Genomic DNA, 19,325 nt, shown 5'->3' with positions numbered 1-19,325 from the left:
CTACGGTAATGAATTAGTTTTTCTTTAGTTTAAGTTCTTCAAGAAGTCTTTCATTTTCATATTTCAGCTTTTCGACTTCAGCTTTCAGTTTAAAAATGACTTCGTCACACTTTTCGTGTTCCTTTCTGAAATCCTTTCCCGACTCGAATGTTTTGCATGTTCGAGCTTTATATTCAGAAAATATTTGATTTGCCGCTTTAAGATCTTCATCTGCTTTAAGAAGTTGTTTAGTCTTTTCGTCGATCTTTGAAGTGAGTTCTTTTTTCTCTTCTTCATATTTAGAGACTAATGATTCCTTTTGTTTCTTAAATTCAGTCTCTTGCGTTTCTTTTTGGTCCAACATCTCAGTCTTCCATTTCATATCATTTGCTTCTAACACGCGTTTTGTCTCTTCACTTCGAATAGTTTTGACCACTTCGTCCTCTTTATCGGAGGAGTCTTCGCCATCAGCACAATCCAAAGTGTCGTCTAATAATTTTAATATCGAAGGGATGTCGGGGGTTGCCATACTAAGTTGTTCTTTCACTTGCTCGAGTTTGTCAGACATCTCAGATACTTTGTCGTCGTGAACCTTTTTAATCGCTTCAATTTTACGTTCTAAATCCTTTTTCTTAATTCAAATTTAACACTTAATAATATGATAACACAAACGTTTGCGCGAATCTCAGATAACTCACGCTCCTCTGTTTGTGTTTTGGCATCAACTTGGAGTTCAGAGTTCTTCTGCTTTAATATACGAATACGCTCCGAACACGCGTGTATAAAATCTATCAATTCTTCGCGCTTCGCGGTGGCCATATTTATTGAAATACCTGAGGCTTTTTTCTTATCACCACTCGTTGACATTTACTATTTCTAGTTCTTTCTATCACTATTGTTTTTAATTAATTAAAAACAAAAAAAATAATTGATTATTATAATATAATTATTTTTGTAATAATAGGATAATACAGTTTATTTTTATTGATTAAATTAACTAAAATAATAAAACTTAAAAGGTTATTAAATTATTCTAATGAAGTTTTATAAATTGTAAAAAAATTTATACATGGAAATAAAAAAAACGTTAAATATATTTGAAATATTAATTAACATTTTATTTTGATTATTTGAAAAATGAGAATAACAGTTAATAAGTTATGGTAATGTAGAAAAGGACTCAAAAAGCAAAATCACAATGAACGGAATGGACGAGATGACCGACTACAACACTATGCTAAAAAAGGACATAGCATCACTCAAGACAATTGGCGCTCCCATTGCAAAGACAATATTTTGTTCCGTGATACGAGCACCAATGGTAGATGTATCGTGTGATTCGTACGGATTTGTGGACGCGAAAACCCTATTTTTTGGGCGTTCTGATTCACTTTCATTCACTCAGCAAACATCGGTTTTTGAATATCAAACAGAAGGTTCTGTGAGGCAATGCATCATCACAGATGATAATTCTGTCTTTGTACTTGGTGCAAGCTTCGAGATGGTTTATCCTATTTATTCTAAAATTGAAATATTTGGGACTTCGATTTCGACTGATGGCGAAAAAGTGTACGTCACAACACCAAAAGGCTTTTTCGTGTTAGATCAAACAACTTTCACACTGACACTCAGGTGTTCTGGAAATTTCATTTCGTCCTTCGTCGACAGACAAAACAAACTCATATATGGTCTTCGCAAAGATCGTGTTGATATATTCAATTTGGATTCATTCGCGTATAAAAGAGTTATCACCCTTCCTGAACATGCTATTTCGTTTGATAAGGCCAACAAACCATTTGACTTTGCAGTCAGTCTCAAAAGTGGAGCGCGACTTGTGTTTTCTGGTGAAACAACAATCTATTTAAATCCTCTCTTTGATAATGTTGTCAGTAGCTGGTGTTTTGGCGACTGCACTGTTTCGTGTAATTACAATACTCTTTCCAGCGACTACACTTCGACACAGAAGAAATACAACGTGACTGTTTCGCGGTTAATAAAAAAAGAAGAACGCTTCGTGGAGCAGTTTGATACATACACAATGGATCAACCTTGGGGCGTGATCTGTGAAAAGACGAACTCTTTCTTGAACGAAAAAGTTTCGCTTCAAATAGTCACACAGAGTGAGTTGGTTGAATTTGGTTGGGATGCGGAACCTCTCTTTTTCCCAATCCGAGTACTGCGAAAGGTTCAGAGTAAAGTCGAGCCGGTCGAGAGTGAGATTTTCAACATAATGAATGACGACTTGTATCCGTGCCAAGTTGCCTCCTTATTCGTTGACTATGAATCGCCAGATGATCAAACCAAGCTTGGTGATCTTCTTAAGAAATCGCCACAACACATTTCCCAAAAGATTCGTGTGATTGGATGTTTGGGTAATGCCGTCGAGAAGATTTTTTCACCAAGTTACAACGAGGATGTGGTCGCGATATTCGAGCGAACGAAGAGGGACATCACAAGTAAGGCCGATATTGTAGTCGCGTTGCTTCACACCGTTCAAGTCTATTCGGCGCTCTCTGATATCTTTGTTATACCCCTTGACATTTTGAACTTGACTGTTGGCCAGCTTCTTGTTAACCAACAAACAAGGGAACTTGTTGCTCAGACGAATCTATCGATAGTCGAACAATCTGGTATATATGACTTGATCTGTCCATTCTCACAGTGTGGTGAATTCTTCGACGAAGAAATGTGTGTCTGCCGTCTTGTTAACGAACTGCTTTTGGTCGAAGTAACACCAGTAAAATTCATCCAACTTATGTCCGTTCGTTCCGACATTCCTCGGATTGTCTGTTTTGAGTTGATCAATCAAAATAGAATTGAGTTGTGTGGAAAAGTAGTTTTGGGATATGGCAGTGAGGAACTGAAACAATGGGTGTTGGAAGGGAGGTGGTTCAATCTCTACAGTGAGAACAAAACATTTCAAAAACTCAAAAATGATATTATTGAAAGATTGAGATTGGTTCTTTCAAAAAGCAGAACGGTGAAAGACGAGATTTTGAGTGACGAGATTCTTGAAATGCGATTAAATGAGATACGTGGCGGAATGGAAATAGAGAAGAGGGCAAAAATTGCAAGGAATTACATTGAGCAAATGCAGCTCAACAACAAAACATACAAATACGACGAGTTTGTCAGTGTATTGGAGAGAAATAGAATAGAAATAGAATTAATAGCATCTGGCCGTTTAGAGAAAACCACCTACTTGCTGTCCAAGGAACAACTTGATTATTTAGGAGCTCACTGATCACCTATTTAGAATTTGCTCTTTTTGAGATGTTATTTATTATTTAAAAACCATAATTTTACCAATTTAATCAATAAAACATACAATTACAACATTAGAGAGTTTTTCTTGGTGTCAAGAAGCCGATGAATTCTGCGAGGAATTTTTTTCTGCCGTCGAGTTTTTGCGTATTGTGTTTATGTTCCTCCTTTACAGAGACAGTGAGCCTCAAAGTGGTAATGCTTGAAGTAGTTGGGGAGGAAGTCAGAGACTGAACCTCATGTTCTTTTTCTTCTTCTTTCACCTTTTCGATGTGGAGGATTTTTTTTGTTCTTGAGAACTTTGATCTTGGAGAGAGGTATGGGCGGCTGTATGATTTGCTGAGTGGCGTCAATTCGATCTCTGGAATTCCAGTTGCCAGTGTTGTGAAGAGTACATCCACTTGTGTGTTTTCTTTGGCCGAGGTTTCTAAGAATGCACACGGGCAGACTCTTCGTATTTTAACCGCCAGCTCCTCTCCGGCTATACAAGAGACTTCACGCTCTTTCTTTAAGTCGCATTTGTTGCCAACTATGATGACCGAAGGCAAGTGTTTTTTGTATGACGCAGAGACTTCTGTTAAGCAGAGTCCGATGTCTTTGTGTGCGCTCTCGAACGTCTCTTTGTCATTAATAGAATAGACGAAGACTATATAGTCACTGTCTATAATTTGTTCGTCGCGCATCTTTGACAGTGTCGAATCTCCTGACGTGTCGACGATATTGGCATCCACAGCAAACCCCTCAGACTCTATTTTAGTTATGAAGATGTCTTGGATCGTTGGGAAGTATTCTTCTTCAAGAGACTTCTTGAGATATCGTCGTATAAGTGATGTTTTCCCCACAGTGCTTGAACCAAAGAATGTGATCTTTACATTAACCATGATTATTTCTTGTGTTTGAACATTTTTAGTTGAACACTTTTTTTATTCAAAACGGGGTAGACAGTTTTTCTAAAAAGGAATAGACTCAAACTCGGTTCTGTATTGATTCAAGTCGTTTGTTTTCATTTTGTTGAAAATGAAACAACTTTTCGTCTTGATTCTTTTTTTATAATTCTTGTTTTGTTATAATAATGCATTAATATATGGTTTGTGTATAATTTAATATACCTTTAAAATGTAGTTAAAAATTATATAAAAACAGACAGACAGTTTTTTGATGGGAAAAATGTGAAAAGAAAATTAATAGAAATAATTTCAAATGTTTAGGTGATTTTTACATTCCAAATCAAAGGATTTTGACTAAGATTTTATTCAAAAAAAATTAAAATTCAAAGAGAAACAGTTCGGCATGATATGCTCATAATGATAACAAAAAAGATGTTTAGCGATTTTAAAATATAAATAGAAGTTTTTATTTGTTAAAAAATGCATGTTGCACCATTTAAACAAATTTGCAGTCTGTAGACTTTTATGTGTGAATATTTTTGGGGATTCTTTAGAATTCATGTTATTTTTGATACATGTTTGATTGAAAACCTGCACTCTAGTTATAATTGTCAAATCAAATTCCACACTTTGAACTTTTTTCTCTTATTTTTTCTCAATTGAGCCAAAATTACTAAAATGAACTCAAACATGCAAATGAGAAATGAAGTTTTTATTTTGGCGCAACGAAGTACTCGAAGGCCATTTGAAAATATGATTCTATCAAAATATGTCATAATACGGGAATATGACCATTTTTATAATTTGGTGTTTTGAAATAATTCTCTTGTTAATGGCAAATTGATTAAATTGTTCTGCTCCCACAAAATTTCTATTAAAATTTGTAACTGAGCTTTAAAAATTGTTGAATTGGTAAGTGAGAGACAATTTTGCTTTTTAGGTTTGAATTTGGGTGTTGAGTTGTTATAATTCTATACATAGAATAACATTTATGTAATCTCAAAATTTCTTACCAAAAATTTATTAAAAATAGTGATATTTGTGATCTTATTTTAAGTTTTTTGGAAATAGAACATTTTGATTTAGGTCTATTTTTGTTTCACATAACTTATTTTTCGAAATCCATTTGTAATTGGTGTTGTGTGCGGTCGCATAGTTCGCAAGAAATAATCGGTATTATAAAGAAAAAGTGTGTCTTGATTTTCTTAAAATGATCGAATTTTAAAATCAAGCCTTTTGATCTCAGACTTTTGATTAATATCAATTTAGTTTTCAAGGGTTTGATCGAAGTCCCAAAAGTGCAATATTTTTATACCTTTTTATTATCCATATTTAAATATTAAATAAAAACGATATTAAATTATTTATTGTACTATCTAATATTAAATGTAATATTAACTGAAGAATTGGGAAAATATCTTGATGTATCAGTACATTTATTTTTGTAGGCATTCAAACCTTGTCATTTAATTCAATTGGTGCATCTTATTAAAAACATATTTATTTACTTTGTGATTATTATTTATAAACAACATATCAAGATGATGTGAAAAAAGAAGAGCCACAATATTTTAAGCTTATGAACAACTTTTTAAATGAAAACTGAGAACAACAGAGAAGCGCTCAAAAAATAGTTTTTTTGACTCTTTCTTGTTATTAACTGACTTCCTTTTTACAGATAACGAAATACAAATACTTTTATAAAAGTTGTATCACTTGTGTTTAAAATATAATTTAATGGTTTTCAAAAAATGAATTCCATTACAACACTGAAATAATAAAAATAATGTCATCTTTTTATTGAACTAAAAACAAGTTATTCGATTTTTTGTATTTTTTTATTTATTTCGCAATGAAAACGAATTTTGCTTTTCGACAATTCTTTGACAATAAAAAGTCTTCTTCCATTTAATAACAAGACAAATACAATTTCTTTATTGTACCACGCTGTTCCACGCTTGTCACTCGTGTGCTTTGTCATTTGCTATCCAAATAATATATTTTGCACCCAAATTTAATCGACTTGCTTGTTTTTTCCATTCCCTTTTTAGCATTTTTGAAGCTTACAAATTTGGTGTCCATATCACTTCGTCTTCATCAAATATTGACAAACAAACCCCATTCTAAATAAATTAATCAAATATTTAAATTCTCCTTCCTTGCTTTAAAAAGCATCTTCATTATCTGTTTTAGTTCTACCGATTATACATTTAAAAGCTATTCAATGACAAATGAAGCAATACATTTAATAGTCTGCCGAGAGTACTGGAGTTTTCGCCTTCTTCTGTCGGGTTTGCCAAGTGTCCCACCCGTCATCTTCATCTTCTTGTTCATTACCTTTACCATCATTTGATGTGACTTTCCACTCATCATTCGAGTTAATAAATGGGGTCTTTGCCTTTTCAATCTTCTCCACTTTCCCTCCTTTTTGCTCTTTCATTTCAATTTTGGTTTTCGACACCACCTTCGTCACATTCTCGCTCTGTTTGACACTTTCGCCCTTCTCTTCTAATTTCGGCTCACCAACCACAGGAAGCACTTGTTCCTTCTTCGACCCACTTGGTCCTGTCGATGAAGCCTTCACCTTTTTCACGCGTTGTACAATCGGTTTTGACGGAATTTCAAGTTGTATGTGGTCACGAGTATTTGGAGCTGGCGATGACCGAGTTGGTGTGATAGGAGCGGTTGCAGTGACTTGAATAGCGTCGGGTGCCAATTTCCCGTCAGCGATGTCGGTCAACATTTGTTTATACTTTTCACAGAGAGGAAGGGAATATCGCATTTCCCATGGGGCTGACATGTTGACTTTGTGCTCCTTTAAATAGGTGCGAAATTTGTCATTGCCCCCGTTGATCATGTTACTCATTTGTTTTGTTGTCCATGTGTCCATATCTATCGAACGGACAAAAGAAAGATGAACACCCAATCCACGATGTTTTCCACTGCATTGAATACAGATGAAAATGCCATATGGAACTGATGCCCATGACGGATTTGGTGTTCCACATTCAAAACACACCTATTTATTAATAGAATGATTGTGTGGTATAAATATTAATTAGAGTAATCAATCAAATGTTAAATGAAGTAAATAACCAATTCATATTGGAATTTACAGCAATTTAGTATTAAAAGAAAACAAAATTATACCACGTTGTTCTATATTCATAACAAGGGTTTTGCCTTTTTTAAGGAAACGAATACAATTTTTTGAATATAAAACGAATAAACAAAGGTCACTGTGTGACAACAAACGTTGTTGCCGTTCTTGCATTTAATTTGCTTGAAAATTGCATCGCGGCGGGAGTTTGGAAGAGAGACTTTGGAAGAGGACATCTACTGCTTAATTAGATTTTTCACAGCGAACTTTTATTCGAATTTTCAATTCAAAAAAGAACGAATAGTTTTGCTTTTGTTAGTAATAAAAATTCAGTGAATATCGGGGTATTCACCTTATTATTAAGAATGAAACAATTGATAACATTTTCAACTTCTTTTGAACAACATTTTCAAATGACGAGTATTTGAAGGAAAGAATTCATATAAATTCCAAAAGAGTGAAGAATTGCATGAACTTATTAAAAAGGAGAATAAGAATTGATGAAGAACATATTAAATGAAATCAGCACGTATTGTCAACAATCACAGAGAGTATTGGACGAGTTTGAGACTAATAAAATAGTGACTCAATTTAAAGATAACAAGACATTAAACATATCAGAAAGAATAAAGAACGCAGAGAAGTACTATGACCAAGTTGAAGAAATGTATAAAAGAAAGAAAGAAATGGAACAAACTTTACAACCACTTCAACAGCAAATGGATGTGTTTATAAAAGCACTTAAAAAGGAGATGGGACTCTTATCAAATGAAACAAACAAAACAACGACTTTAATAAGAGAGACTCTTGTTGCACTTTATGACGAAGAATTTAAATTACTAAGAGCACCATTTGATCTCGAGATCAAGAAGCTTGAAGATGCAAAAAACAGAAAAATGCAAAGTCTCAACACTTTATCAGATAAACTAAAAGAGAGAGTTGCCACTGACCTTTCTGTGAATGAATTAATTGGTCTAGAAAATATCACCTCAATGCAAATAAATGAAATTGTATTTGACAGCAATGTAGATGACTGGGGCCAAGACACGTCTGTCTTTCTTGACAAAATATCCAACAAAGAGAATTTATGTTTTCTTGTTGAGGATGACAAAGACAATAAATTTGGAGGTGTTATAATTGACAAGATTCCACAACGGATGGGGATAATTGTTGGACAAAGTTCTTATATCTATTCATTGACTAGAAACGGTGTTGTGACTGCAAATAAGTATGAGAAGAAGAGTGATGCAGAGTATTCCTATTACCTTGGGGCCAAAAAAGAGGATTGTTTAATAGGCTTTGGCAATGGGCATGACATTCACGTGCACAAAAAGAATAGTTCAGGGAGTCACTTCATTCCAAACACTTATCCAATCACATACACTGATTTCTCCGATACCAAAGATTTCAACCAGACACGTGTCCGAGTGTTTCAACTGATTTAAAAAAGTACTATTTGTGTTTTATAATGTACTATTTATCAATAGTAAACACAATACACACTGAATTAATCACTCATCGGCGTCATTTCAACCCAATCGAAATTAAACACAGCGGGAGTCCCATCATGCTGCACTTTAGGAAACCTTTTCCAGTCGAAAGGAGGAAGTCCACCTTCTTTAGTTGGTCCACAATACGCTAACGTGGTTTTGCCTAAAGACGCTGCTCCTATCTTACAATCAACAGCGCCAAATGGTGCACGCATGTCGTACTTCTCAAGGTCGTACCTCGACGCAATTTGGTTGCGCGGCTTCTTTGCGAGTTTATCTGTTTTGTAGTGATTCATAGTCATCAGCTTCTTGACGTCGTCGATTGTATGCATTCTGGCCCCATCCCTCTTAAACAAACGCGCACGAGTGCACTTGGTGTAGCTATACTCCTTCTTCCCCAATTTGACCTTTTTCAAGTAGCCCGAGTTGATATAAATAGATTTGATATAGGGCGTGTTGTATGACGCCCAAAAGGTGGTTTTCACAAGAGTGGGCGTCACGTCTAAAACTTCATATCTTCCAGGCATCTGCTCTCCTATAAATAATAAGTTTGCGTTGTCTTTGGCATGTTCTGTGACATTCTTTAAGTCTAGGACCATCCACTGATTGTTGTAAGTCCCCGAGTTGTATTTACCTATTGTCTCTACGACTTTTTTACAAGTCTTTTGGAAGTACATGGCGACTAAAACACGCTGCCAAGATAAGAGAGTGAAGGGGTCGATCTTTTTATATAACTTTTTGATATAAAACGAGTTGGTTGTCTCCATCACCCCAAAGCGGCGGTGGTCGTTTTTACTTTGAAGTTGGTAGAAGTCGTCCTTTGAGTGGATCAAGCCGGGACTACTTGCAAAGCTCATTGGGAATGCATTTTGAGTGTACGGGAAGTAATAATTCTTATAAATACGTAACATTGCATAGTACGGCCGCCATGTGTTATGAGAGTAGATCACATCATTAGTTTTATTGTTAAATTTGATGTATGCGGTGCACTCGTGGTAGATCTCATCGGGATGTTTCTCTTGTAAATCTAACATCGAGTTATCTCCATAGCCATGGGAATACTTTGAACTGACTGTTGGTAAGTCACCAACAGAATTAAGTAAGTAAATGTCCTCTAATTTGAGCTTCTCACATGCAGAGGAGAAATGTTTGTATCCCACATATAACCCTTTCAGTTGTTCATAAATAAGACGTTGTTGTGACCAATACTTCTCATCATAATTTTCATCGTCGAAGTCGTCCGGCTTTCTAAATATGTTTTTCTTCCAAAATCGAAATTGCATGGAAAAGAACTCACGAACTCGATGGGGCACTTTGCCGTTGTATTCATTGGCGAGGAAATTCTTCCAATATAAATATATCAAATGATGGGTCATATACGATTCTATATACCCGGCAGCATACGCTTGGTCCGTCGCTGTGTATTTGGGGTTGGTGTGGATGTCTAACACACCCCATCCAGTTTTATTCACGGTATTTTCATAGGACCCCCAAGCTACTGAACCACGCAAACGACTCTTTAAGACTTCAAAACCTTTCTCGCCTTTAACTACACTCGCTGTTTTTGCTACTGAAAGAGTGATCAAATAAAATTGAATGAACAATGAAATCATCCTCATTATATTAAAAAAGTATATTTATAGTTTATTCAAGTTCAATAAGCACTTTTTTATTTTGAGGTTATTCATATCTTCATGTACATTATACTATATTCATTAGTATATTATAATTATTTATTAGTTTAATAAATTTATTATATTGAATACTTTGTATTTAATTTTATAATAATACATTTTTTTAATTACATTATTAATAGTTAAATTATAAAAATATTAAATAAAAATTAAAAGAATAATAATGATTAATTAAACTATTGAGAAAAAATCTTTCATTTCCCACGAAGAACCGAACAAAAGTCATTTAAACGAACTGAGATATAGAAGAAAAAGAGAGAAAAGAAAGAAAAGAAACCCTAACAAAATCTTAGAAGTATTTAAATAGAAGATGAGCGAGACCAAACGCATAACGAGCCGTCGCTCGAAGTATTTTGACTTTTCATGTCCGTCGAACAAATTTAACGGGGAATGGGCGTTGACATTATACAACGCAGTGAAACAAGATATCGCGTCGATTGATCGAATATCACAGGAAGCAGTGACTGCTGTAGTCTTTGAGAAAACGACGCGAACGGGGATACCAAAGATCCGAGCATTTTTCTTATTTCAAACGCCTAAGATGCTCTCGTTGTTACAACGCGAATTGGAGATGAGAGGGACATGGGGGCTTCCTTTACTAAATGCATCAGGGATGATGCGATGGGCTGAAGTGGGCCACAAAATTGTATGTAAGAAAGGCGTCAACAAACCATTAAAAAAGAAAGACAAGTATCAATCGAAGACTACAACACCAATACCTAAAGGAAGAGGTCGACCTGGTCATTTCAATCCCCATTCAACAAACACCTACTCAACTCCTCTGGAACAAACACCATCACCTAATGCTCAAAGCACTTCAGTAAGTCGACCACTCCTTTCAACGACTTTAAATGCAGTGAGTACGCCTGTGCAACAAACTACTAGCACTCAACCAGGGCCACTCACACAAACAACACTAAACGCACCAACGCACGAAATGTCATTTATGCAAAAGGTCTACGAGACACGAATGTCGGAAGAGCCTGCGCAGATTGTATTAACAAAGAAACACTACTTTGTCTATGGAGAAAACGCGGATGAGACTGCGCTGAGGATTGCGGAGAAGATCGATGAAGACTACTATGTCAAGGACTCGTCGATGTATTGGGACGATTATTCAAATGAAGCCGTTGTCGTGTTTAACGGGATTTCAAGGAGTAACGCAAGTCGACTTGCAGAACTGCCGTCGTGGATGGGGAAATACTCGATGAAGGTACCGGGAAGGATATGGCCTGTGATGATTAACCCCGTTTGTATCATCATTGCGTCATACGAGCCGATTGAAGTTGTGTTTAACAGCATGCCTGCAGTTTTCAATGCAGTGAAGGGGAAGTGTGAGCTTGTCGTCTCGAACGTGGACATCGACAAGATGATCATCAAAAGCATCGGACAGCTGTTTAACGAACAAGAACAACGGAACTACAAAGATGAGGTCAAGGAAAACCCAATGAGTAACATCGCGGCGGCTCCGGGGAACTCGACGCTGCAAGCACCGAGTGCCCCCATCAGTGCTGCAAGTCAATACGTCCCAAAACCCGCTTTAATGCCTTTAGGAGAGCAAAAAGAAAAGAAGGAAGAAGTCTATTCACTTGATATAAGAGTGAGAGATAGGAGCAGATCAAGGGAAAGAGATAGAGATAGAAGTTGGGACAGGGACAGAAGGGATGACAGATATGATACAAGGTATTCGTCAAGAGATAGAGAGTGGGCTGATATCGACTTGAATAGGAAATATTGATTGAATTTTATGTTTAGTTTAAGTATAGTTTTGAATACTATTGATTTGAACATAATAGTTTAACTTTTTTTTATTTGTTTAAATGTTATTATAGAGGAAACATTCGAATTATAATATAATAAAGTCTTCCATTAAAATTGACGAAATGGATTTAGTGTACAATAGTTATATTATTATCATATTTTGTTATTAATAATAAAAAAAACAAAATCAACTATTTTTTGTTTTATTTAACTTTAGAAACTATATATTATTAGTTAATATTTTTATTATCAACTTTTATTTATTTATTTAAAAATATAAATTGATTCCTCTTTGAAAAGTTTTGAAAATATATTTTTAGGATTTTGAATAGTATTTATTTTTGCTAATTACTTTAGCTTTATTTATTAGAAAAAAATTATATCGAACATAACATGAAAAAATACAAAGAAGAATTACAAATTGCAAAATGTTGGAATTACTAGTCATTATATTTGCAGTACTCTCCGCTTCTAAAAAGTGGCAAGCGTACACACCAGATCACAACCCAAACAAGTTAAAGATTTATGAGGAAGGGGCATGTTACCTTACGAACACGTTCTACTTTGATAAGTATGAAAATGGAAAGTATTATGGAAGTACTGGAGGGTGCAGAATATTGAGGGAAAGCGAACAGTCGAACCCCACATACACATTAACTTCTTTGCCAGAATATGCTGCTGTCTTGTACTATTACGAAAGGAATAAATGTGATTTGGTTGAGGGAAAACCAACTGAAGTTTTGTTATTGTCAGAGTGTAAAGAAGGTAGAAAGTATTGGGTAGAAGACAACATGGTTTATTTTGGTGACTGTGAAAAACAAAAAATATCAGACAAGAATGAAATGAATAAGTGTATCCACCTTATCCAAACACAATCTGAGATGTACACCTCTTCAGCAAAAAGTTCGTTGTTTTTGCTGAGTTTCCTTTTCTTCGTTTTATTAATTTAACACATTTAAGGTTCTTGTTAACTTTTAAAATAATTCAATTGTTTTTCAATTCATTTGAAAAACAATTTACAGAAATATATAAAATTTTTTTATAATTTTTCCTTTTTGGCTTATGATATTATTTTATTCACATAATAAAGTTAAAACACAAAATATTTTTAATAAACTCAAGATAATCTAATTTTTAGACCACTTGTATTTTGTTTAACACTTATTTAATAAATTGAATTTAATTATTTTTAAAAATTATAAACCATTTTTTTTAATTGAAATATTAAACATTTGTTTTGTATTTTTGTTGTTATTTCATTCTAAAAAAATGTATTATAATTTAGTTATTTCATACTAATTTTAAATTGCTTTTTTATCAAACTAATATAGTTAAATAAAAAATCACTTAAAACCAATTTATATTTAATAGTTTATTTTTATTATATAATAAATTAACTATTTTCTAGTTTCGAAAAAAGCCTTGTTGTAAAACGAGAAAAATCAAATCATTTATGTAATTTTTTTGTGGTTTTTTATCTTTTAGTATAATAATATAAACTATTACATATGTTTTTTTTTCGATCAATCAAATAAATATAAAAATATAACAACAAAAAATGTAATAAATGGAAACTATAAAATAACAATAATAAGACTATATTTTTGAACTATTGAATAAAAAAAATGTTAAAAAAAACCAAAAAACTGTTGTTTATAGTTATTTATAGTTAAAACAACCAATAAAAAAAGTGAATTTTCTTAGTTTGTTTTGAATTTGTTTTACACTTTCCATATTTAAGAAACAATTCTACTGATTTAGATGAAACTATGATAAAACAATACTTAATTAATAAAATGATATAATTCAATCGAATGAATCAATCAATGCGTCGCAAAAGCGAGTCAAAAGAAAAAGACTTTTTACAATCTTTATTATTCAAAATATTATTAATTTTTCCTCTCAAAACTAGTCACCACTTCTTCTAGCAAATCCAAACAAGCTTTTACATAAAAAGAAGTACACAAATTATGTATCAAATACTATAATACAGTAAATAAATATTAAATACTATAAATCCATTTTTTTACGAAAGGAAGTACATTTGGGAGGTGATGAGCAAAGCAATAAAAAAGAAGTCAACTTGGGATAAACAATAGAAGTCAAACCCTTTTTTGGAAGTCGATGATGGAATTCAAGTACAGAAATAGAACCCAACGCTAATCAAAAGATTGAAAGCCAAAACTCTAGAGTGAGGCGTTCAATTTGAAGATGTGAACTGATAAATTTTGCAATGAACACGAGTAAGGTGTTAGATTATGTCATCCACTTTTCTCGATCAAATAGTTTGTTTTAGTTGTTAGTCGTGTTGAAAGAATTTATGTTTCACTCCACTCACCACCAGCAGAGAAAGCAAAAAATGTTGTGGACTTTAAAGCCCCACGAGACGTTTCCGACCAAGACAATGTCATTTTTGAATTTTGTTATCCAGAAGCTCTTGTAGGAACACAAAAAGAACGATATGAAATATTTGGGTTTATTTTAACTGGGATGGATGGGTTAAGAAAGTATTGTTATTGTCGAAGACATGTCGTATCGAATAAATCCGACTGCTTATGTTTAGTCGCTCAAAAGTTTGTTTCAATTTCATTCAAAATATTACTTATAATAATTATATTATAATTGTATAGTAATAAAAACTTATGAGAAGTGGGTCCTTCGAATTCTATGAAAACGTTATTAAATTGTTCGAAAAGTATTTGCCGAACCCTACGGCCGTCGAACAATTTGCACAGTCCATGCTTGAAACGCCATTTCCATTTCCAAATGAAACGATCCATAATATGGACCCAGGGAAACGACTGATTAATTACTCATTGACAAGACCTATTTCAGACACCTTTGCAAATACTAAAGCAGTTTCGACGCGTACACTTCTTGAGAAATTTGGTGCCTCAGAAGTTATTGATATTTTAAGTCAAATGTTATTAGAAAGGAAATTTCTATTTGTGTCTGAGTATTTGATGACACTTTCTAATACGATTTCGGCATTCATGACTTTAATGTTCCCATTTGTGTGGCAACATGTACTGATTCCTTTGTTACCAAAAAGTTTGGTGACATATTGTGCCGCTCCTATGTTTGTTTTCTACTCTTTTGAATGTGACTTTACATTGTAAGTGTGTACAACAAATAACAAAACAGGCCATTCATCATTGGATGTCTCAAGAATTTGTACCCAAATGTCCAGAAAGAGTGTGGAGACATTTCAGATGTGTATGTGATAGACATTGACAAAGGAACGTATTTGAATAAACCCGACTTCCCTATAGTGTTGATATCTGACACTTCTGTTGGGCTTAGAAATATCTTGGCAAGTCTTATTAGTGTAGAAGAGAAGTCTGGGGACGACGCTTTAGTCCGCGCACAAGTCTTGAAATTTTACCAACGGCTCTTTTTGAATTATCAGAAGTATTTTAAAGATGTTAAAATGGAAGAGAAAGACAAAGACAATCCACGCTTTAAAAGAATCAAATTCAATTGGACTAAGTTCATGAAGAAGCTCGACGCAGACAATGAGACGTTTATGGCGGAGTTCCAGCAGTCACAGATGCTGAATATGTTCATAGAAGACAGAGAAGACATGTTAATTAACAGTCAGTCTTTAATAACAAAGTGTCCATTATTACTGAATAGTCTAGCAACTACACCAGACGCTTCTACAGCAACTTGTCATTGGAAAGTATTAACTGATTTATGTCCATCACCTACACAAGAACAAAAGATCTGCTTTTTATGTGGTCAAGACATATTAGCTAATATGCCCTGTTCTATTTATGACTCAAAACCAATACACTCGAAGTGTTATAGATGCTTGGCCTGCTTTAAAATGATTGTTGGTGATAAGGAAAGTCCAGACCATAGATGCTTCTACTGTAAAACTAAGAACATCCCCTGCGTGCAAAGAACAGACAAAGACTATCAAGCCCAGTTCAATAGTAAAACACTCCAAAAGTCACTGTTACTGAAAAAATGGAAGAGAGAAATTAAACAAACGGTCGGCGTCGAAAATTATATGAAAAAGTGCGACTCGGATGTTAACTCGGAGGAATTCGTCATTTCGGAACCAACAAATTTCCAATCAGTCAAAGTCGATATCAACTTCGATACAACGAAACCAGCACCAGCCGTCCCAACTACAAAAACGGCGCCTTCAGTCCCAACAACTAAACACGGGAAACTACCTGAAACTGAAAAAGAAAAGCCCAAAGAAAAGACGGAAGTCAAAAAAGTGAAAGTCGAACGAGCAGATGAGCCAAAAAAGGAGAAAGCAAAAACAGTCACTGCAACATCTTCACCACCTAAAGTGAAGAAAGAAAAACCCACTCTTCCTAAAAAGTCAATTTCTCATGTCGCAACAGAGTCTCTCAGTGTTTTTGGAGGAAGTGGCGAAGTAAAAAAGGAGAAGAAAAGTGCGTCAGAGAAAGTGGTGAAAGCAGAGGCACCAAAGCGTGGAAATACAACTTCAAAAATATCACAGTGGAATGGACAAGAGAAGAAATCAACAACAGAAAAGAAGGTTTCATCGCCTCAACCTAAACGTGGCGGTGTTGCTAAGCTCACTGGAATGTATGAAAATATGAACTAACTTGTCGGATATTTTAGTTACTGGTGTTTTTTGAGGTATTGGTATAGATTAATATATATAATATAATATATTAATTATATAGTTTATTTTTATATATAAAATAAAACTATATTCTACCATATAAAGTATACTATTTAAACTATAATAAATACTATAATATATATTATAACTAACTATAACATTTAACAAAGATTCATCTTAGTGCAAAGAGTCTTGTCAATTGGTTGACCATTTGAATAAGCGTTGAGCACTTTAATGTATATCTCTTGAGCTATTACAAAGCAATAATGCTGAGGTAATTCTCTATTCAACTTGTCACCACAGAAGGTCAAAATCTTTTCATTAACTTGTTGGACGTTGTCACCATTGGTCACATACTCTAAAGCTTTGTCAACAAAGTTCTCACAAAGGCGGCAAGTCGCTCCACCACCAACCAATCCAACTGGACGGAACAATTTCTGCATTTTAAAAGCTCTGCAGACCTGTTCTGGAACATTACCACACCCAGTAGACTTGAAATTATTTGCATGCGTTTCCATTGTATAGGCAATATCAATTCGTTCTGCGGAAGTGAGGACTATAACCAAGAAGAGGGCAAACATTATATTTTAAGTTGACTCATCTCAAAATATACCAATTCAAAAGAGTGTGTATTTTCTGCAATAATAGAAAAATTTATAATTGTTAGGCATATAATAACTAATTATTAACATTTTTAGTATTGTTTTATAATTATAAAGAGCACTATTGATAGATGGTTAATTTGTTATTAATAATAGTAAAATTATAATAAATAATGTATTAAACTTTAATTTGATATTTGTGTGGTTAAGTAAATAGAATTATGCGAAATTGAAAAGATCTCAATATATTTATTTTTAACTCTATTTATCAAGATTTGTATGTCGAATATTTCAAAAACAACATCTCAAAAGTGCTTTGTCTCGTTTTTTATTAATTAATTTGTAGTTTTAATAACTATATTCATTAAAAATAAAAAAAATAATTTGTTTTTATGATTAAAGAATAATAATGTGTAAAAAACTATTTGTTTATTAATAAAATCCAATTAATTATTTTCAGATGATTTTGAAATTTTCAATTTTGAAAATTTATTATTAAATTATAATTTATGGGTAAATTAAAAACCGAAAAATATTTTGGAAGTATTCGATCAAAAAAAAAAATATTTATTACAATGTTTTTCATTATAAATTGTTTATAATTAATAATTTAATAGTTATTGTATAAGTTTTTACACCCATTGGTAATTTTAGACCAAGAAAAAACAATAACTAATAAAACAATAAATAAATAAAATGTTATTGATATGTTATATTAATAACATTTTCTAAAACAATTTATCTTTCATGTGTGAGGAGTTCTTCTGAGTCTGATTTGATTCTTTTAGTACCAAAATACTCTGAAGAGAGTGTGTAAGTAGTGAGTAAGACTAGTCATTAGTTTATTTCTATTTAATATAATTACTATCTCTTTAAAGAACAAACAAAGAGCAAAGAAGTTGAGAGCGTCACTCACAACGTAGTTAAAAATGAAGAAAATCGTCCCGTTATACCCAGACAGGAGCAAAAATGAGAATATGAATTTGATGAGCATCACAATGAAATGTAACACAAGTGCAATTCCAAATCGAATGAAATACACGAAGTATAGGGTATCATTCTTAAAACTCACTTTCAAATTTCTGTTGGAGTATATCACCCAGACTCCGACTCCACTGAACCCAATTAATAAAGCCATTTCCTCTAGTTGTGACTTAACTTTTATTATATTTTATATTATAATATATTATAAACAATTAATATAATAGAACTAATTACACAACAAACGAGCAGTAATACACAATGGAATTGATAGATAAACAGCACTTCGACTTGGTATTGTTGGATCACACTCTCCAGGAAGGGTGATATAATACAAGACTTGAATAAACACGGAAATTAACAGAACAGTGTTTATCGAATACATCACTACTGGAATGAGAAATCTATGACGCATAACAGCTCCATACCCTCCCGATCGAAAGTCGTAATAGTCAAGTAACCAAACAGTGAATCCAGATATAAACAAGTAACACCCCATGGATTCATTTATTCGTTCAATGACATATAGAAAACACGATTGTCGTGGAGTGTTCCATTCCAATGAAAACGCGAAGATGATACCTTACCATTACTTCTTAGTCCATTTAAACTCTTTGAAACAAACCAACGATGTATATCATAGAAAGTGCAAAGTATGTAGCCCGTGTTATTGTCAGTCTAATATACCCATATCGTTGTGTGGACTTAATTAAAGTATATATAAATTGAAGGACAAGCACGACAAATATGGCGCAGTAGACAACTAGTGCGCCAATCGATGTTTGTGGGATTGGAAAGACGTTTTGTGTTGTCGACGGATAAAACATCTTTTAAATCTTTTTAATTGAATTAAAAAATTCATTAAAAAATTTTTATAAAAAATTCGTTTGAAGTTCGTTTTAATTAATAAAAAGTGTTTTTTAATATTATTAATATTATTATTTATAAAAAAACATTG

General features: G+C 33.4%; 11 protein-coding genes across 11 annotated transcripts; 5 read left to right on the top strand and 6 right to left on the bottom strand.

Moving 5' to 3' along the window:
• Positions 1-13: 13 nt before the first annotated feature.
• On the bottom strand, positions 14-846 carry EIN_155320 (hypothetical protein; the record flags this gene model as incomplete). The annotated part of the gene is made up of 2 exons (XM_004258148.1): positions 14-604; positions 652-846. The coding sequence occupies 2 exons, from the start codon at positions 844-846 to the stop codon at positions 14-16; spliced, it is 786 nt and encodes a 261-aa protein (XP_004258196.1).
• A 331-nt stretch (positions 847-1,177) lies between these two features.
• EIN_155310 (hypothetical protein) lies at positions 1,178-3,223 on the top strand (the record flags this gene model as incomplete). The annotated part of the gene is made up of 1 exon (XM_004258147.1): positions 1,178-3,223. One exon carries the CDS (start codon positions 1,178-1,180, stop codon positions 3,221-3,223), a length of 2,046 nt encoding a protein of 681 aa, XP_004258195.1.
• Positions 3,224-3,317: 94 nt separating this feature from the next.
• On the bottom strand, positions 3,318-4,124 carry EIN_155300 (hypothetical protein; the record flags this gene model as incomplete). Its single annotated transcript, XM_004258146.1, has 1 exon — positions 3,318-4,124. The coding sequence occupies one exon, from the start codon at positions 4,122-4,124 to the stop codon at positions 3,318-3,320; it is 807 nt and encodes a 268-aa protein (XP_004258194.1).
• Positions 4,125-6,375: 2,251 nt separating this feature from the next.
• On the bottom strand, positions 6,376-7,466 carry EIN_155290 (ADP-ribosylation factor GTPase-activating protein, putative; the record flags this gene model as incomplete). Its single annotated transcript, XM_004258145.1, has 2 exons — positions 6,376-7,149; positions 7,386-7,466. 2 exons carry the CDS (start codon positions 7,464-7,466, stop codon positions 6,376-6,378), a joined length of 855 nt encoding a protein of 284 aa, XP_004258193.1.
• A 264-nt stretch (positions 7,467-7,730) lies between these two features.
• On the top strand, positions 7,731-8,675 carry EIN_155280 (hypothetical protein; the record flags this gene model as incomplete). Its single annotated transcript, XM_004258144.1, has 1 exon — positions 7,731-8,675. One exon carries the CDS (start codon positions 7,731-7,733, stop codon positions 8,673-8,675), a length of 945 nt encoding a protein of 314 aa, XP_004258192.1.
• Positions 8,676-8,737: 62 nt separating this feature from the next.
• On the bottom strand, positions 8,738-10,339 carry EIN_155270 (hypothetical protein; the record flags this gene model as incomplete). Its single annotated transcript, XM_004258143.1, has 1 exon — positions 8,738-10,339. The coding sequence occupies one exon, from the start codon at positions 10,337-10,339 to the stop codon at positions 8,738-8,740; it is 1,602 nt and encodes a 533-aa protein (XP_004258191.1).
• A 385-nt stretch (positions 10,340-10,724) lies between these two features.
• On the top strand, positions 10,725-12,152 carry EIN_155260 (hypothetical protein; the record flags this gene model as incomplete). Its single annotated transcript, XM_004258142.1, has 1 exon — positions 10,725-12,152. The coding sequence occupies one exon, from the start codon at positions 10,725-10,727 to the stop codon at positions 12,150-12,152; it is 1,428 nt and encodes a 475-aa protein (XP_004258190.1).
• Positions 12,153-12,603: 451 nt separating this feature from the next.
• Positions 12,604-13,125, top strand: EIN_155250 (hypothetical protein; the record flags this gene model as incomplete). The annotated part of the gene is made up of 1 exon (XM_004258141.1): positions 12,604-13,125. The coding sequence occupies one exon, from the start codon at positions 12,604-12,606 to the stop codon at positions 13,123-13,125; it is 522 nt and encodes a 173-aa protein (XP_004258189.1).
• A 1,283-nt stretch (positions 13,126-14,408) lies between these two features.
• Positions 14,409-16,763, top strand: EIN_155240 (suppression of tumorigenicity, putative; the record flags this gene model as incomplete). Its single annotated transcript, XM_004258140.1, has 4 exons — positions 14,409-14,460; positions 14,520-14,748; positions 14,826-15,254; positions 15,320-16,763. 4 exons carry the CDS (start codon positions 14,409-14,411, stop codon positions 16,761-16,763), a joined length of 2,154 nt encoding a protein of 717 aa, XP_004258188.1.
• Positions 16,764-16,945: 182 nt separating this feature from the next.
• On the bottom strand, positions 16,946-17,365 carry EIN_155230 (hypothetical protein; the record flags this gene model as incomplete). Its single annotated transcript, XM_004258139.1, has 1 exon — positions 16,946-17,365. One exon carries the CDS (start codon positions 17,363-17,365, stop codon positions 16,946-16,948), a length of 420 nt encoding a protein of 139 aa, XP_004258187.1.
• A 759-nt stretch (positions 17,366-18,124) lies between these two features.
• Positions 18,125-19,194, bottom strand: EIN_155220 (hypothetical protein; the record flags this gene model as incomplete). The annotated part of the gene is made up of 4 exons (XM_004258138.1): positions 18,125-18,216; positions 18,272-18,529; positions 18,614-18,949; positions 18,993-19,194. The coding sequence occupies 4 exons, from the start codon at positions 19,192-19,194 to the stop codon at positions 18,125-18,127; spliced, it is 888 nt and encodes a 295-aa protein (XP_004258186.1).
• Between the last annotated feature and the right edge of the window lie 131 nt (positions 19,195-19,325).

Source organism: Entamoeba invadens (genome assembly GCF_000330505.1).
Source record: "Entamoeba invadens IP1 unplaced genomic scaffold scaff_1105074726367, whole genome shotgun sequence".
Lineage (NCBI taxonomy): Eukaryota > Evosea > Mastigamoebida > Endamoebidae > Entamoeba > Entamoeba invadens.
This window is presented reverse-complemented; position numbering and strand designations above follow the sequence as displayed.